Here is a 16,129-nt window from a genome sequence, read left to right as displayed (position 1 = left end):
AGCATTTTTCCAAAACACATACCTACTCGTATCTGTATACATTTTTTTTTTAATTATTGGACCTTACGTTACTCTGATATTCCATAAAAGAAAGACTGTGCAAAAAACACACTGTCACCTTTATAATATAATTGGGTTTAATTTAATACTCCACTCGATTTATTGTAGCCAACCCAATAGAAAGTACAAAATGCAAAGTTTTAATGCATCGTAAAATAATTTGTTACCTGGAAAATGTCAGGGAAAGTTTAAATTACTTTTTATCATAGTATAACTATATTTTAACGTATGTACTTAATACAATAAAGCTGCGGTCAGATCTCGACCGCTATTACTCCCAGAGGACGGAGACTGTTAACATTTATTTCATACACAAGTAGATAAATAGTAGTGCGGTACATAATTATTGTTTCGACTTCATTAAATTACGTCTTTATTTTAAAATTAAAAAATCTACCGTATGTGTAATGCTAGTCATATTTATCACCAAAAATATTATTGTAATGAAATAAGTATCGCACCAAACGACTATTTAACTACTTAAGTTTTACAAATATAAATGGTGAGAAAAAAAAAGTAACGCATAAAATTTATATTATTATAATAACAGCAAACGTATCGATCTTATATTACTTACAATTTATTTTAAACAAAAATGAACGTCACTAAAAATCCACTCAGATAAAAAAAATCTCAAATTAACGTAATGAACTAAATAATTTGTTATTCCGTTACCTTCATAACGTTAGATTTAACAATAGTAACTTAAATTTATATATTTTGTAAATAATTTAAAGTATACCAAATTAAAAAAGTTTAATATACATACATATTAAAACCTTTTGCGTTTACGAAATATTAAAAAATTAAAGCACAGGTTTTTTCAACATTAATAATTTATTACTTTACCTCACTGGCGTAGCGTCTAAAACCTCTTACCAAAAACGAACACGTATAGGTTCCTAATTAAATTCATCTTTCCCTACCGCATGTCCTGACGGGAGTAAAGCTATTCGATTCATAAACATAAATTTAAGACATGTGAAAATGTATCGATATTTTTATACAAAAATAGTTTGAGTCGCGATTATATAGTTTTAAAAAATATATATTGTACTATCGATAAAGCGAATTTTATAAAATATAAGCTTATATATATTAACTAACGACCCGCCCCGGCTTCGCACGGGCAATACTGATACTAAATATACTACACAATATTTATATTTACGACATCACATTAGAAACTTCTAAGTATCGGTGTTTCTTAAGTATATTGTCCATGTATTATATACAAAAACCTTCCTCTCGAATGAATCTTTTAAAAAAATCGCATAGAAATGCGTTGCGTAGTTTTAAAAATCTAAGCATATGTAGCAGCACTGTTAAGACGCGTCGTATTGAAACAAGATTAGTCCTGAAAAGGACTGTTTTTCGCGTCGTCGTTGAAACAAGTTTAGTCCTGAAAAGGACTGTTTTTTGCGTCGTAATGAAACAAGGTTAGTCCTGAAAAGGACTGTTTTTCAAGTCGTATCGAAACAAGATTAGTCCTGAAAAGGACTGTTTTTAGATTCGTTTATCTTCATATCTTCATCTTTCTTCAACACTTCACTACACAACACATGGCAAGTCGACACGGCGATCTTCGGTGCAGTCGTCCTCTCTCCGCACGGCGCTCGAACGAAATGGCCGACGCGACGTGCGGGGGCGATATTTATAACATCGCGGCAGCGAGTACGCGACCCAGCATGAGGCGCGCGAAGCTCGGCGCGTGACGTCAGCGTGTGCGAGCAAGACGAAACGACATCCTCCGTCTCTTTTATTTCTTGTTATTTCTTTATACTGTTTTTTGATTGGTTAATTCATTTTTTATTTTTTGTATATATACCGGTGCAATTTTTCATTAAAATCATTCCTTCGACCACTCATCAAGAGTTTTATTCAAGAGCCTCAACTCTCCTCTAAAGTGGTGACCCCGGACAAGAGCGCTATCGAAGAAGAAGAATCTCTGCCCAGCTACCTACAAAAAATTTCTGCTGGAACGAATCCCTGCTCGACGGATCCCTGCTCGACGAATCCCTGCCCGACGTGAATCCCTGTTCGACACCATGGAAGACAACAAGCAAGCTCTGCCACAAGCCTTCGCAAGCACCCCAGAAGTATCGAGTATTGCGCTGTCAATGCGAATACCACCATTCTGGCGCGAAAACCCACGGCTGTGGTACCTCAGCTTCGAAGCCGCAACGGAGGAATTGAAGAGGAGCCAGGCTCAACTCACACAGATGGTCCTCGTACAATTAGAAAAGGCGGATATCGAACAAATATCCGATATCCTATTCAACGTCTCGAAGGAACAGCAATACCAGGCCATCAAGGAGCGACTCATCTCCGTCTACGAGGAATCTGACAGCCGTCAGTTCCAAAAACTTCTCGCCGAGATGGAGCTAGGCGATCAAAAACCTACACAGCTACTCAGACGCATGCGAAATCTCGCTAGAGACAAGGTCTCGGACTCAACGCTGCGTATGATGTGGACTAAACTCCTACCAGCACACGTCCGTTCTGTCCTAGCCGTCAGCGAAACCTTCAGCTCAAAAACGACACTCGAAGAGCTCGCACTCCTCGCCGACAAGATGATGGAACAGACACAAGAGGTCGCCGCCGTCTCCACGCAACCATCTACAATTCAATCGCCGATGCTGTCAGCCAATCAAACCGACACACAATTTCTTGCAAACGAAATCAGAAAATTATCCCTCGAAATCGCCGAGTTAAAAGCAAGACCGAATACAAGACCGCCATACAACCATCACCGTCAACGATTCCGGTCCCGCCAACGAAGCTCGTCCCGATCCCGCACACGTGAAGAATCATCATCATCACCCTACTGTTACTACCACCGTCGTTTCGGTAGTCAAGCGAGGCGCTGCACAACACCATGCAGCTATAAAAAAGAAGCATCGGAAAACTAGAAAGAACGTTGGCTGCGGCGGAATCCGGCGTTCCTACTACATCATACCGCCTATTCGTAACAGACAAGAAGACGAAACTATCTTTCTTAGTAGATACTGGGGCTAACATATCCGTTCTACCAAGAAGACAAGGCCAGAAAACAACGCCGTTACCATTCAAACTGTACGCTGCGAACAACACGACAATATCAACATATGGCGAAAAAACACTCGAACTCGATCTCAACCTACGACGTCCGTACAAATGGAAATTCATCGTTGCTGACGTGTCAAAGCCTATACTAGGAGCCGATTTTCTAAACCACCATCAATTGATCGTAGATTTAAAAAATCGAAGATTGATTGACGCCGTCACAAATCTCAAGATCAACGCTCCTATAACATCAACAGACACGCCGACAGTCCGCAGTATAGATATCCGCAACGCCTACCACGAAATATTAGCAGAGTTTCCCGGCACTACGCGACTAACTGCGATGCAACTACAACCGAAGATTAACGTCGAACATTACATCGAGACACAAGGCCCGCCTATACATTGTCGCGCTCGACCGATCCCGCCACATCGATATGAAAAAGTCAAGAAAGAGTTCGAAAACATGATTCAACAAGGACTCTGCAGACCGAGTAAAAGCCCATGGTCATCGCCACTGCACATCGTTCCTAAGAAAAACGGTGACATACGAGTATGCGGCGATTACCGGAGACTCAACGCGATTACAAAACCCGATCGCTATCCGGTACCGCGAGTCACGGACTTCACGTATCATCTCTGCGGGAAAACAATATTTTCAACGATCGATCTCAACCGAGCATACCAACAACTAAGCGTAAGGGAAGAAGACATCGAGAAAACCGCCATTATAACACCAATGGGTTTATTCGAATTTCCCCGAATGTGTCCCGGATTAAAAAACGCCGGACAGACATTCCAACGCTTTATACATCAAGTACTTCGAGGATTAGACTACGTGTTTCCATTCATCGACGACGTACTCATCGCTTCAAACAATGAAACCGAACATCGAGAACATCTCCGAACAGTTTTACGAAGACTCGAAGAGAATGGAATCACTATCAACCCCGCCAAATGCAACCTAGGCCAGTCTGAAGTCAAATTCCTCGGGTACATCGTTTCTAAAGAGGGAATTAAACCGCCTGAAGAAAAAGTAAAAGCAATAGTCGACTACCCTAAACCGAAAACAATAGAAGAGTTAAGAAGATTTCTCGGTATGCTTAACTTCTACCGTGACCACATACCGAACGCAGCTACACTACAAGCTCCGTTAAACTCATACCTACACAACGTAAAGAAGCGCGATAAAACCGTCATTCAATGGACCGAAGAAGCAACGCAAGCCTTCGAAGCGTGTAAGAAGAGCATAACCGACGCCACCTTACTCGCTCACCCTTCACATCAAGCTACGCTTGCGATATTCTGCGACGCATCCGATACATCCGCAGGAGCCGTCCTACAACAATATATCAAAGAGAAATGGCAACCTATCGCTTACTTTTCAAAGAAATTCTCCGACGCACAAATCAAATATTCAACATATGATCGAGAACTCCTATCTATCTACATGGCAGTTAAACACTTTCGTAAGATCTTCGAAGGACGACAAATAATAATATTCACCGACCACAAACCGCTTACATTCGCTATGAACAAGACGCAAACATCGAACGAAACTCCGCGGCGAACAAGACAGCTGTTATACATAAGCGAATTCACCACGGACATACGTCACATAAGCGGGAAAAATAACATCGTCGCAGACGCCTTAAGCCGAATCGAAGCAATAGCCTGCCCATCCACAATCAATTACAGCGAAATAGCGAACGCTCAAGAAAGAGACAGCAACATTCAAAAATTATTACAACAGAGCAACTTATGCTTCAAAAAAATAAATATCCCGAACACCGACAGCGAAATATATTGCGAAATATCTACATCTCAAATTCGACCTTATATACCCGAAGAATATAGAAAGCAAGTTTTTAACAGCGTACATAATATAAGTCATCCCGGAACCCGAACAACGCGCAAGATGCTTACGAAAAAATTCTTTTGGCCTTCAATGAACTCGGACATCGCTCAATGGACGAAAAGTTGTATTAACTGTCAAAAAAGTAAGATACAACGTCACACGTCAAGCCACATCGAAGCATTCCCGCCAAGCGACCGTTTCCAACACATCCACATAGACATCGTCGGACCGCTTCCTACTACAGCACAAGGACATCGCTACTTAATCACGATGATAGACAGACAAACCCGCTGGCCCGAAGCTATACCTACCGCCGACATATCAGCTGAGACAGTCGCAGAAGTCGTTTATAATCACTGGATAGCAAGATTCGGATGTCCCGCCACAATAACAAGCGATCAAGGTCGACAGTTCGAAAGTCACCTGTTCAATAACCTTGTGAAAATTCTCGGAATAAACAAAATCCGTACTACGCCATACCATCCGCAAAGCAACGGAATCGTCGAACGCTGGCATCGTACATTGAAGACTGCACTGCGAGCGAAACTATCGAACACGAGTTCGTGGAGCAATGAACTCGCTACAGTACTACTCGGACTGCGAGCCGCACTACGCACCGATACCGGCGTTAGCACAGCTGAGCTTACCTACGGCTATAACCTACGATTGCCCGGCGACTTTTTCGACGCAAGCACATCCATACCTACATCTACGATGGATAGTACGTACGTCGAAAAACTACGCGCGAACATCGCTCAATATAAGCCTCAGCCGTTCGAAACACATCGAAACAATAAACACATCTTCGTGCATCAAGACCTACGTACATGCAGTCATGTGTTTATTAGAGTCGACGCATTAAGAACGCCACTTCAAGCACCATATGAAGGTCCCTATCGAGTCGTACAACGATCGAATAAGGTGTTTACAATTCAATTACCCGACCGTCAAACCAACATATCAATCGACCGATTGAAACCTGCATACGTGCTGCAAGAACCAGAAGAACAAAATAACCTCACTCAACCAGATACAAACCTTACCATTACCTTACCTTACCACAAAAAAACCGTTACCATAGAAAACCAGTTACCTAACGTATCGAATAACTTGACGTCACAGCCTGTCAACATCAAAACATCAAGGTCAGGCCGCAACATCAAACTGCCGGTACGTTTCACTTGAGGGGGACTCCTGTAGCAGCACTGTTAAGACGCGTCGTATTGAAACAAGATTAGTCCTGAAAAGGACTGTTTTTCGCGTCGTCGTTGAAACAAGTTTAGTCCTGAAAAGGACTGTTTTTTGCGTCGTAATGAAACAAGGTTAGTCCTGAAAAGGACTGTTTTTCAAGTCGTATCGAAACAAGATTAGTCCTGAAAAGGACTGTTTTTAGATTCGTTTATCTTCATATCTTCATCTTTCTTCAACACTTCACTACACAACACATGGCAAGTCGACACGGCGATCTTCGGTGCAGTCGTCCTCTCTCCGCACGGCGCTCGAACGAAATGGCCGACGCGACGTGCGGGGGCGATATTTATAACATCGCGGCAGCGAGTACGCGACCCAGCATGAGGCGCGCGAAGCTCGGCGCGTGACGTCAGCGTGTGCGAGCAAGACGAAACGACATCCTCCGTCTCTTTTATTTCTTGTTATTTCTTTATACTGTTTTTTGATTGGTTAATTCATTTTTTATTTTTTGTATATATACCGGTGCAATTTTTCATTAAAATCATTCCTTCGACCACTCATCAAGAGTTTTATTCAAGAGCCTCAACTCTCCTCTAAACATACATAAGGAAATACGGCGGTAAGGGACTAACGATGTATATGGATGCAAACAAAACATAACCAATACAAAGAATCCAAAAAATGCCGCCATGAAAAAATATTGTGTATTTGAATTGTCGAAGGGATGAAACAGATCAGATCAAAAATAGTTTATTATTATTAAATTAAATAAGAAACACCCTCATCATTACATAATATCGATAAAACCTTAATAATATAGACAAAAATGAACTGAATAGCCATATATTCAACCAAATAAATCAAATAAATGTTATTTATCAACTAAGTATAATTAAATTCATGTATCATGAACTAAATTTACAAAACGCTAACTACGCTTTTATCATCTTAATTGTATTTAATAAGTAGGTATGATTTTTAATAATGTTTTCTAAATTAATATACAAATTTAATAAATACATAGGAACATTAATATATCTGCAGAATTGAATAACAGGAACAAATATCTTGCCACACTACCAACAAATAACATCCTGTATTATTGTGAACAATTGTAGTTCTTACGACTACAATCAAAGAAATATAGCATAATTTAAAATGAAATTAAAATTGTTATGCTACTGAAAATAAAAAATCTCCTTTCTTAAAGGCCGGCAACGCACCTGCAAGCCCCCTGGTGTTGCAGATGTCCAAGGGCGGTGGTAGTCACTTTCCATCAGGTGAGCCTCCTGCTCGTTTGCCATCTATGTTATAAAAAAAATGAATGTTCTGTAAAAAAACACTGATGAGTCGAGATGGCCCAGTGGTAAGAACGCGTGCATCTTAACCGATGATTGCGGGTTCAAACCCAGGCAGGCACCGCTGATTCATGTGCTTAATTTGTCTTTATAATTCATCTCGTGCTCAGCGGTGAAGGAAAACATCGTTAGGAAACCTGCATGTGACAAATTTCATAGAAATTCTGCCACATGAGTATTCCATCAACCCGCATTGGAACAGCGTGGTGGAATATGTTCCAAACCTTCTTCTCAAACGGAGAGGAGGCCTATAGCCCAGCTGTGGGTATTTACAGGCTGTTGTTGTTGAGTAAGATAAGTGTATCTGATTTTTAAAGAAAAAAGGATTGGCTAGAAGAAAAATAAACATTATAATACTGGTCAGAAGGGTTTACACGTGTGTCAAAAGTAAAAACAATACCATGTTTTCTTAAAATTTATTTGCGTTTTTTTTTTAATTTACAAAAAATAATTTGCAACAATTACAAAGTTCTCAATGATCATGGTTTTTCATAAAAGTATTAAAAACAAAACATATTATAATGATCTTCCAATTTACTGGATAATACCTATATACAAAGTTAAATAATAATACCGAAAACAATAAGCTACAAAATAAACAAACAAAAATACAAATATTGATGACTGGCAATAATCAACCAAATCATCAAGGATTACATTGCATAATTCGTATGTTTTAATTATATATAAAATTCATACAGAATGTATTAATTAAAATGTAATTTGCGCTTTGCTATTATATATCTATTATATAAAAGTATCTTTAGCCGAAAACGTAACAAAATTTAATTCACAGTATTCGATGAGATGAAAAAAAAAAAGAAAAAATGTATATAATAATAAATATAGCAATTTTATCAATAAATACTCCTTTATACTATTTGTTCAAGATTTTAAAAATATTTTCGTAGGAAGATATGCATGGGGCTAATTGATTTACATACAAACTCGGCGAAAACACACGACAGAGACCACATACACAGATAAAAAACGTAATACTCGATAATCTTAAACAAAAAACTTATAACTTTTTAAATTAAGAATAAGTTACAGAAACAAAAATATAAGCATCAATTTTTATTTTAGAAGGTTCTTCCTTAAATATATATCGAAACATTTGCTTTTTTTTAATATTATAATTTGAAAAAGGACGACAAACTGCATTACAATATTGACTTCAATCACAGTACATACTTAAACATTGTTAATATTTTATCAATCGTTGCTTATGATGCCATAAGAACTTATTAAAATTTGCTCTAATTGCTAATATTCACATGAAAAACAATCTGTTACCATTGAAAAACATTTAAAAAAGTATATCATAATTATTATTTTTTTACAATTCAAAAAAAGTTAAATTCATACATAGAATGTGATTGTGCACTAGAATTAATGATATGAATTTATAAATACCGAAACATACCCGTTTATTAAATCAGTGCTAGACTAAAATATCAAAAGGTTCTTTATGAACCTTCTTAATTAAGCCCATTGCGTCCCTGTTACTTATTCTATTGACCTTAACTATCAACAAAACGACTTAAAATTTTATATTTGTGCAATAATTTCATAAAACGCCTAGCTACACAGCTGTAAACGCCAATATTTACAATAACATGGCACCATAAGAGATTTAATATTGTACTATTTGCTAATCCTGAATCGTTGTTCAACATTTGACTTTCATTCATTTGCTATTAGCACCTGTTCTTCATAAAATTGTTTTAAGTACTAACATTTTATATATGTATTGCAATTTAGAATTAATGACAGCAATATTCCGTTATAAACGTAGAATATTAATTATAATTTGAAGTTTACAAAGAAGGCCATAGACGCCGTCAGTCTAATAATCTTTATTAAATGGCAACAAAATCCTTAAAGACATGTTTTATCTATGGTACAGATTATAAATTTAAAGCTATGACTCACTGTCCCACTTTTCGTGTAATGCCTTTAGGTGGTCATGCGCTCTTTTGCTGATATTTAAGGTTGGTACTATTTCTAGCAGGCCATTTTCACCGATTAAACTAAGACCAGCTAATCCTAGATATGTATGCATGGGGTCGGTGCAAGTGTCGGGCCATTTTGAAAATCCTCCAACGACACAGTCTTGGGTCTCGTACACATAATTTCTGTTGTTTGCGTAATTTGATAATTGTAATGCATCTAAAATTTTTAATGATGCCCCTACCCAGAAACTATAACATGTATCCACTGGTTTATTGGGTCTGCCTTGATAGCCGTCTATCTGTCTGAAAAGTAGCCAACGTTTTAAACGCTCTATTTGATATTCGGTTAATTTGTTTAACTGGTTCGTTAAACTCAAAGTAGCCAGAGCGCAGAATGTAGTACCACCGTGTGACTCCAATTCCGGACACTGGGCTATTCCATAGTCGTAACCCTGTAACATTGTTATTGTTATTAATTAATTTTGTTACAAATTATTTGATACTTAGATACTTAAAATTGTTCTATATTTAAAACATATTCTTCTATTGTGTATAAATGTCCAACTACTGATTAGCGACAAAGCTTCTTTAAAAGTAAAGTTTTGGAGCTTATTCCTGTATGCTTCTCTTAAGAAACCCATGTGACAGAATCTCTTCCGACACATACAGTAATTATCCCCCATGTTAATCTTGATAGTTAGGGAGGCGAATAGGGGAATTTTCGGTAGTACTCGAGAGTGGCAGTTTAAGTATTAACCTTGTAAAGTATTAGCTCTATATGTAGTGACGCGCGCCTAGAATAGACGATCAGATTAGTAAAAAAAAAAAGATAGTCTGAAATATTTGAGCGCGTCAGATTAAGATATTGGGGGTCAACCCCCAATATCTTAATCTGTAATTTTAGTGTTTTAAGACTAAATTTAACTAATCTGACGATAAGTCCTTGACGCCGCCGAGTTATAGGGTCGCGAACTTGTAAAAAAAAACGTTAATCCGGCATTCTCGAGCGCGACTTATATTTTTTTTATTTTGAAGAATATAATCTAAAACTTACTAAAAATACAAAATCTACAAAATCCGGTTTCCGCATGACCGGAAGTGTGGAGGAGCCATTTCGTCTTCCGAAAAACGCGTTGCGGCATATAATTCGCGAATGATACATTTTGCAAAAAAAAAAGTTTAAATAAACAAAAAAGGTAATTTTATTTTACACAAAAAAGGTCTCTTTACATTTTTGTCCAAAGTAAAAACTTTTTGACTTGAAGCATCATAAAAACTCAAACTCCCGGTTTTTTGAGTATATCTCGAAAACTGAGGGTGTTAAAAAAAATTGATATGAAATAACGATGATTAAATTATGTGACTTTTATTATATCACAATTTTTTTTTTTCTAAAGCTTCTCGACAATTTTCGTGAACTCGGAAAAAGTTACGCGTATCTGTATACAAAAATATTATTAACATGTACAGTTTCATGTATTTATATTATTCAATAGTACCGTACCGTACCGTAAGCAAAACGAAGTGAAGAATTGAAGTAAAAAAGAGGGAATAGAGAGAAAAGAGGAGAAAGAAAGGAAAAAAAAGAAACCAAAAAACCTTTTTCGGTCAGATTAAGAGAACCCACCAACATTTTTGTCAGATTAAGAAAATATGCTTTCAGGATACCGAGATAAACCTCCCCTATGAAAATCTGACGCGCTCGAGTATTTCAAAAAAACTTTTTTTTTTTGCATTTTCAAAAATTCATCGTAACTTATCGTCACGCCGAAATTGTCAGTTTTTTTAAAGGGAGCTTCCTTGGGGCCTACTTAACACCCCTTCCGAAAATCTGACGCGCTCGAGTAAATTTTTTTTTTTTTTGCATTTTTGACTACTTTATATGCCTACCCCCACCACGCAAAGCGGCAGATTAGTATACCGTTGTTATCAGAGGCGCTTGGGGCATACGTAGTATGAATATCTGACGCGCTCGAAAATGCCCAAGTAACTGTTTTTTTTAACATTTTTGAAAAACCGTACACGCCAAACCCACCGCTAAAATGGTTTTAACCATACGAGCTTTTCTTTTTGAAATTATTTTAACTTTCGATTTTGATAGGCCTCGACGGCGCCGTTGAATTACGCCCTTTAGCTACCTCGCCTCCCTAACTATCACAGCCAAGTGCGAAATTAATTTTATGTTGGGGAAATTTTTAAATAAATTAATGTCATTTTGGCTCTCTACCAACTACTATGACAGGCAATATGGAGAAATATATAATACATGCTACAGATACCACAAAACTTACTATAGATTTAATAATGTAATCTGTGGCTCGTTCCACGTTGAAGCCGGACCAATCGTTGAGTATATAGCTTATGCACGCTGCACAATACACGAAGCGCATGTCTGACTCACATCCCGATAGTGTCGCAGAGAAGTTCCCTTCTTCTGTTTGCAGTGCTTTCACACCTAAAACAATAACATGGATATCAAAACAGGTTTTAAGTAACTGGAAAATTCTGGACCACATTTATCATTTAGCAATATTTCAATATGTAATTTTAGCTGGAACCTTCATCAAGGTTGTACACTTATTATTTTATATGTTTTGCATATCAATTCCAAACAAAAAAATCTTGAAAGTAAAACTATTGCATTAACATAGAATACATAAGAAAATAATATAATACAAAAAGTTAAGGACTTTAGATACCATGTCTTAGAGACAAACCATTTGTTTTATAATAAGTATTTATCACTTAAACACAAAAATTACAACTAATAAGTAGAAATGCCGAAATATATGAGATTAATTGCTCTCTTTCTATAAAAGTAAAAACAAGTAATAAACATATGGCATGGTTCAACTGAGAGATTTATTTCACTATAGAAAAACACATACAATGAAAGTAGTCAGAAAGCATCTACTACTGGTCAACTTTATTGGCTATTAAATAAAGGAACAAAGAAATATTCACAGATATATAAATCTGCACAAAGTTTCACAATTTACCTTCTATTAAAGCTTTCCTGTTAAGCCTCGATAGATCATCACCCAAAGTCAACAAAATACATAATCCTGTATATGTCATGGCCAGGTGACCACAGCGATAGTGATTGTTGCCTGATTCGAAATCTATATTTATGGTAGAGGAACCCTGGAACCCACATGCTGACATATCACCATCTGTAACAATACAAACACGAGTCAAATAAATAATTGTGTTGAATTCCAATGGTCGTTCAGAAAACATATTATCAAATCAATTTTACTTTTTTTTCTTCACTATTCCACAAATCCAAAAAGGATACATATATGTAAAAAACATATACTTTTTTCGCAACTTGGGTTATATTAAATGCATAATAATTATAATTAATGAGTAAATTAAAGCTATAATATATTTTTTTATGCAAATGTACAAACATTTCTTTGATGTGAACTAATTGAGTAGTCTACAAAAATTTAGTACATGCTAATGCCTGGGCCTGTATCGTAATTGATATTTTTTTCATTTGTAGTTAATACATTTACTATTAAACACGAAATAAAATTAACATAAAAAAATAATTAGATATAAATTAACTCATAATTTAATAGGTAGTAATAGAATAATACAGTCTAAAGAGCAAGCCTATTCCTATAAGTAATTATTAATTATATAAATTATGCAAATACTACACAATATCATGAAACTTATACAATGCATGAAAGATAATGCGAATAAATGAAGAAATGTTTATCAACTCATTAATCGAAATAATAAGCAATTGTTTTATTTCATTATATTTGTTTTGCAACACTGAGGTCACAAATAGGTCTTTTAAAGATCTAGCTCTCTTAGTCAACTGTTATTTAATAAAATAAAGAAAATAGTTATACTATTAAAAAACTACTAATTGCTAATGATTTATTAATATTATAATATATTGTATATTTTTGTAGGCCTTTTGCATTTGTATTTGTGTTTTCATAAACACAATAAATCAGTTAATCATTAGCAAAAGCGAACATCTGTATGAACAGAACTTAAATTAAGGGTTTGATTTTAGTTCACTTTACACATTAATGTGACATCAACCTCAGCTATGTGTACACAGCTTAAGTATCTGACATCATTGTCATCTAAATAATGACTTATCATCATGTTCTGGTTGATAACAACTACAGGTAGCAAATTTTATTTACATAATTAACTGCCACTAATTTAGTTTTTTAACGACTTAGATTTAAAGATTTAAATCTTTGTGTGTAGCCTTCATTTTAATATTATAATAATAAAAGAACATTAAAAGATTTTTTTTTTGATAAAACACAATGTTAAATAATTATTTGTGGCTTATATACAAATAACTTTATTCTTACTAGAATTTTGTATAAATATAATACACTAGTTTTGTATTGTGGCTGCACCTTCATTATGCTTACAATATTAAGACAATTTAACTAATATAAATAAACGATAAAATATAAATTATCTTTATTCCCAACAGTAACACTATTGAAATACCAGATATATACCTATTACTTTTCTACATAAAGAGAACTTCAGTGCAAAATATCAGCTTGTTAAGTCAAATGTTTTAAACAAGGCATTGATGACGAAGTCAAAGAATAAAATACAACTGTATATTTAAGATGTAATGTCAACAAACCAAATTTATTTTCGATACATTAAATACTCATACATTAAGGAAATTATCATATGAAATACATTCAGTTGTTACTCATGCATTTATCTATAACAAAACATTCATCAATGTCTTAAAAATTGATAACTGCTTGTTTTGTACTTAATAAAGTTATAATTAACTTAAATATTTCTGGAATGGCTCTTTGGGAACCAATCTAAATAGGTACCAACCACTCAATATATATTTTAACATATCAGTTAAAGTTGGTAGTGTATTGAAAATGAAAGGAATGGTTAGTATTTCTTAGAGAACCAATTTTTGTGGGCAGTGGTGGCCATTTATCACATGAAAAAATAAATGTATATAAAACATAGCATTAGTAATGAATTACCTTCTGCATTTATTGATTGAGCATAGGTTGATATCTACTTCTTTCTATCTATTATAGAAAGGTATAAGAATAATCTAGATATTTTAAGGTAACATAAATTAAATGATATTATATATAAGTATTCTTTCTAAACACCAGACATGTTGTCCTTATTTTTATGAGATATTTATAGTATTTACTAGATTTTTGTAGTTTGATGTACCTGTAAGTATTTACTTCCAGACCAATCCAATTGACACGGCAATAAAACTATATTATAGAGCATACAATAACAAGAACCTTTGTTACAATAATTATGATGATACAAATTAAAACACTTACTTTCTTTATTGGGTTCCACTTGCAATTGATAAAGCCATTCTATTATTCTGGATTGCAAATCTAATGATATTGATGTTATTGAGCCCAGTACATCCAAGCCTGATACTGAAAAATATGCTATTGTAACCCTGAAACCAGAAATAAGTAACTTTTAGTACTTTCAACAACAGGGATATATACTTTAAAAAGAGTCATTACTTAAAAACCTAAGCAATATCAAAATATCATTCCTCATATAATTTTGGTTTGAAGTATTTTATACAGTAAAATAAAATAATAAATTCTACTTTTCTCTAAAATTTTAGTACAACTTAATGATCCATAAAAACAGCATTCTAGTATGGTTTTGACCTCAATAGTCTCAAGCTACTTTCTAGGTACCTATCTAAGGTCAAAATGCCTTTCAAAATATTACAATTAATATATACCTGGTTGTATCATGCGATGACAGAGATGATGGTAAAACATTTAAGAATCTCATAAAGTATTTAACGTGCTGTCTGTGCGCCAAAATTTTGTTTTCCTCGTTGTTCATAATTAATAATATATTTTTGACCACTTAAATTCTTATAAAAATAAATTATTATAAAATGAATTGTTAAAACTTTAAGATAAAAACTGTTTTATAAATTTATGAATACAATTGAACATTCATTCAGACATTAATGTACATAAATCACTGTTTTATAAATGAGGTCCAAATAACAAATAACATGTAAGCTTTAATAATTTTTCGTTACTGACTGAAATCTATTATCAAAAAGTAATTTAGTACCTACTATGACATAAGTAAGGATGTCAATTGTCATGTACATGTGACATGTCACGATAAACCTTAACGTCACTTGACAAAATGAAAAGCTATCATGATGAAGATTTTTATTAACATGAAAATTAATAACATTAAATGCTTAAAATACAAATATGAACTAAACCTAGTTACTATATAAATCTTGACCGCGTGGAATGATGGCAAGAAATTATGAAGAAAATCTTTATAATTATATAGTATAATTGTTACCTACACATAAATAAAGTCAAATCAAGAATTTAAAAATTGATCATCTTAAAAATATGCAATTTTGGATTTAGGCTCTGGTTAACGAGTCAAAGCCAATCGTTAACGATTTTTTTGAAAATTCTCTATCTATGTTTTAAAAATTTAAGCTAAAAATTGTACGCCCATCTATTGCTACCAATAGATAAGAGCAAGAAAATATATTTATTTTCATAAAAAAACTGCACTTTTTGTTATTTTCTTCAATTTTATTTTATTTCAAGATCATCAATGTAGATGTTTTATTTTTACTGGGCATCGTGACTGGCACA

The 16,129-nt window shown here is 34.8% G+C and overlaps 1 protein-coding gene across 1 annotated transcript; it reads right to left on the bottom strand.

Moving 5' to 3' along the window:
* Positions 1 to 7,912: 7,912 nt before the first annotated feature.
* On the bottom strand, positions 7,913 to 15,582 carry LOC124534710 (geranylgeranyl transferase type-1 subunit beta). Its single transcript, XM_047110696.1, has 5 exons — positions 15,229 to 15,582; positions 14,801 to 14,928; positions 12,467 to 12,640; positions 11,759 to 11,922; positions 7,913 to 9,919 (listed from the first exon to the last, which is right to left on the bottom strand). Exons 1-5 carry the CDS (start codon positions 15,333 to 15,335, stop codon positions 9,437 to 9,439), a joined length of 1,056 nt encoding a protein of 351 aa, XP_046966652.1. The 5' UTR covers positions 15,336 to 15,582; the 3' UTR covers positions 7,913 to 9,436.
* Positions 15,583 to 16,129: the final 547 nt, after the last annotated feature.

Source organism: Vanessa cardui, chromosome 13 (genome assembly GCF_905220365.1).
Source record: "Vanessa cardui chromosome 13, ilVanCard2.1, whole genome shotgun sequence".
NCBI lineage: Eukaryota > Metazoa > Arthropoda > Insecta > Lepidoptera > Nymphalidae > Vanessa > Vanessa cardui.
Note: the sequence above shows the minus strand (reverse complement) of the source record. Positions and strands in the feature narration are given on the sequence as shown.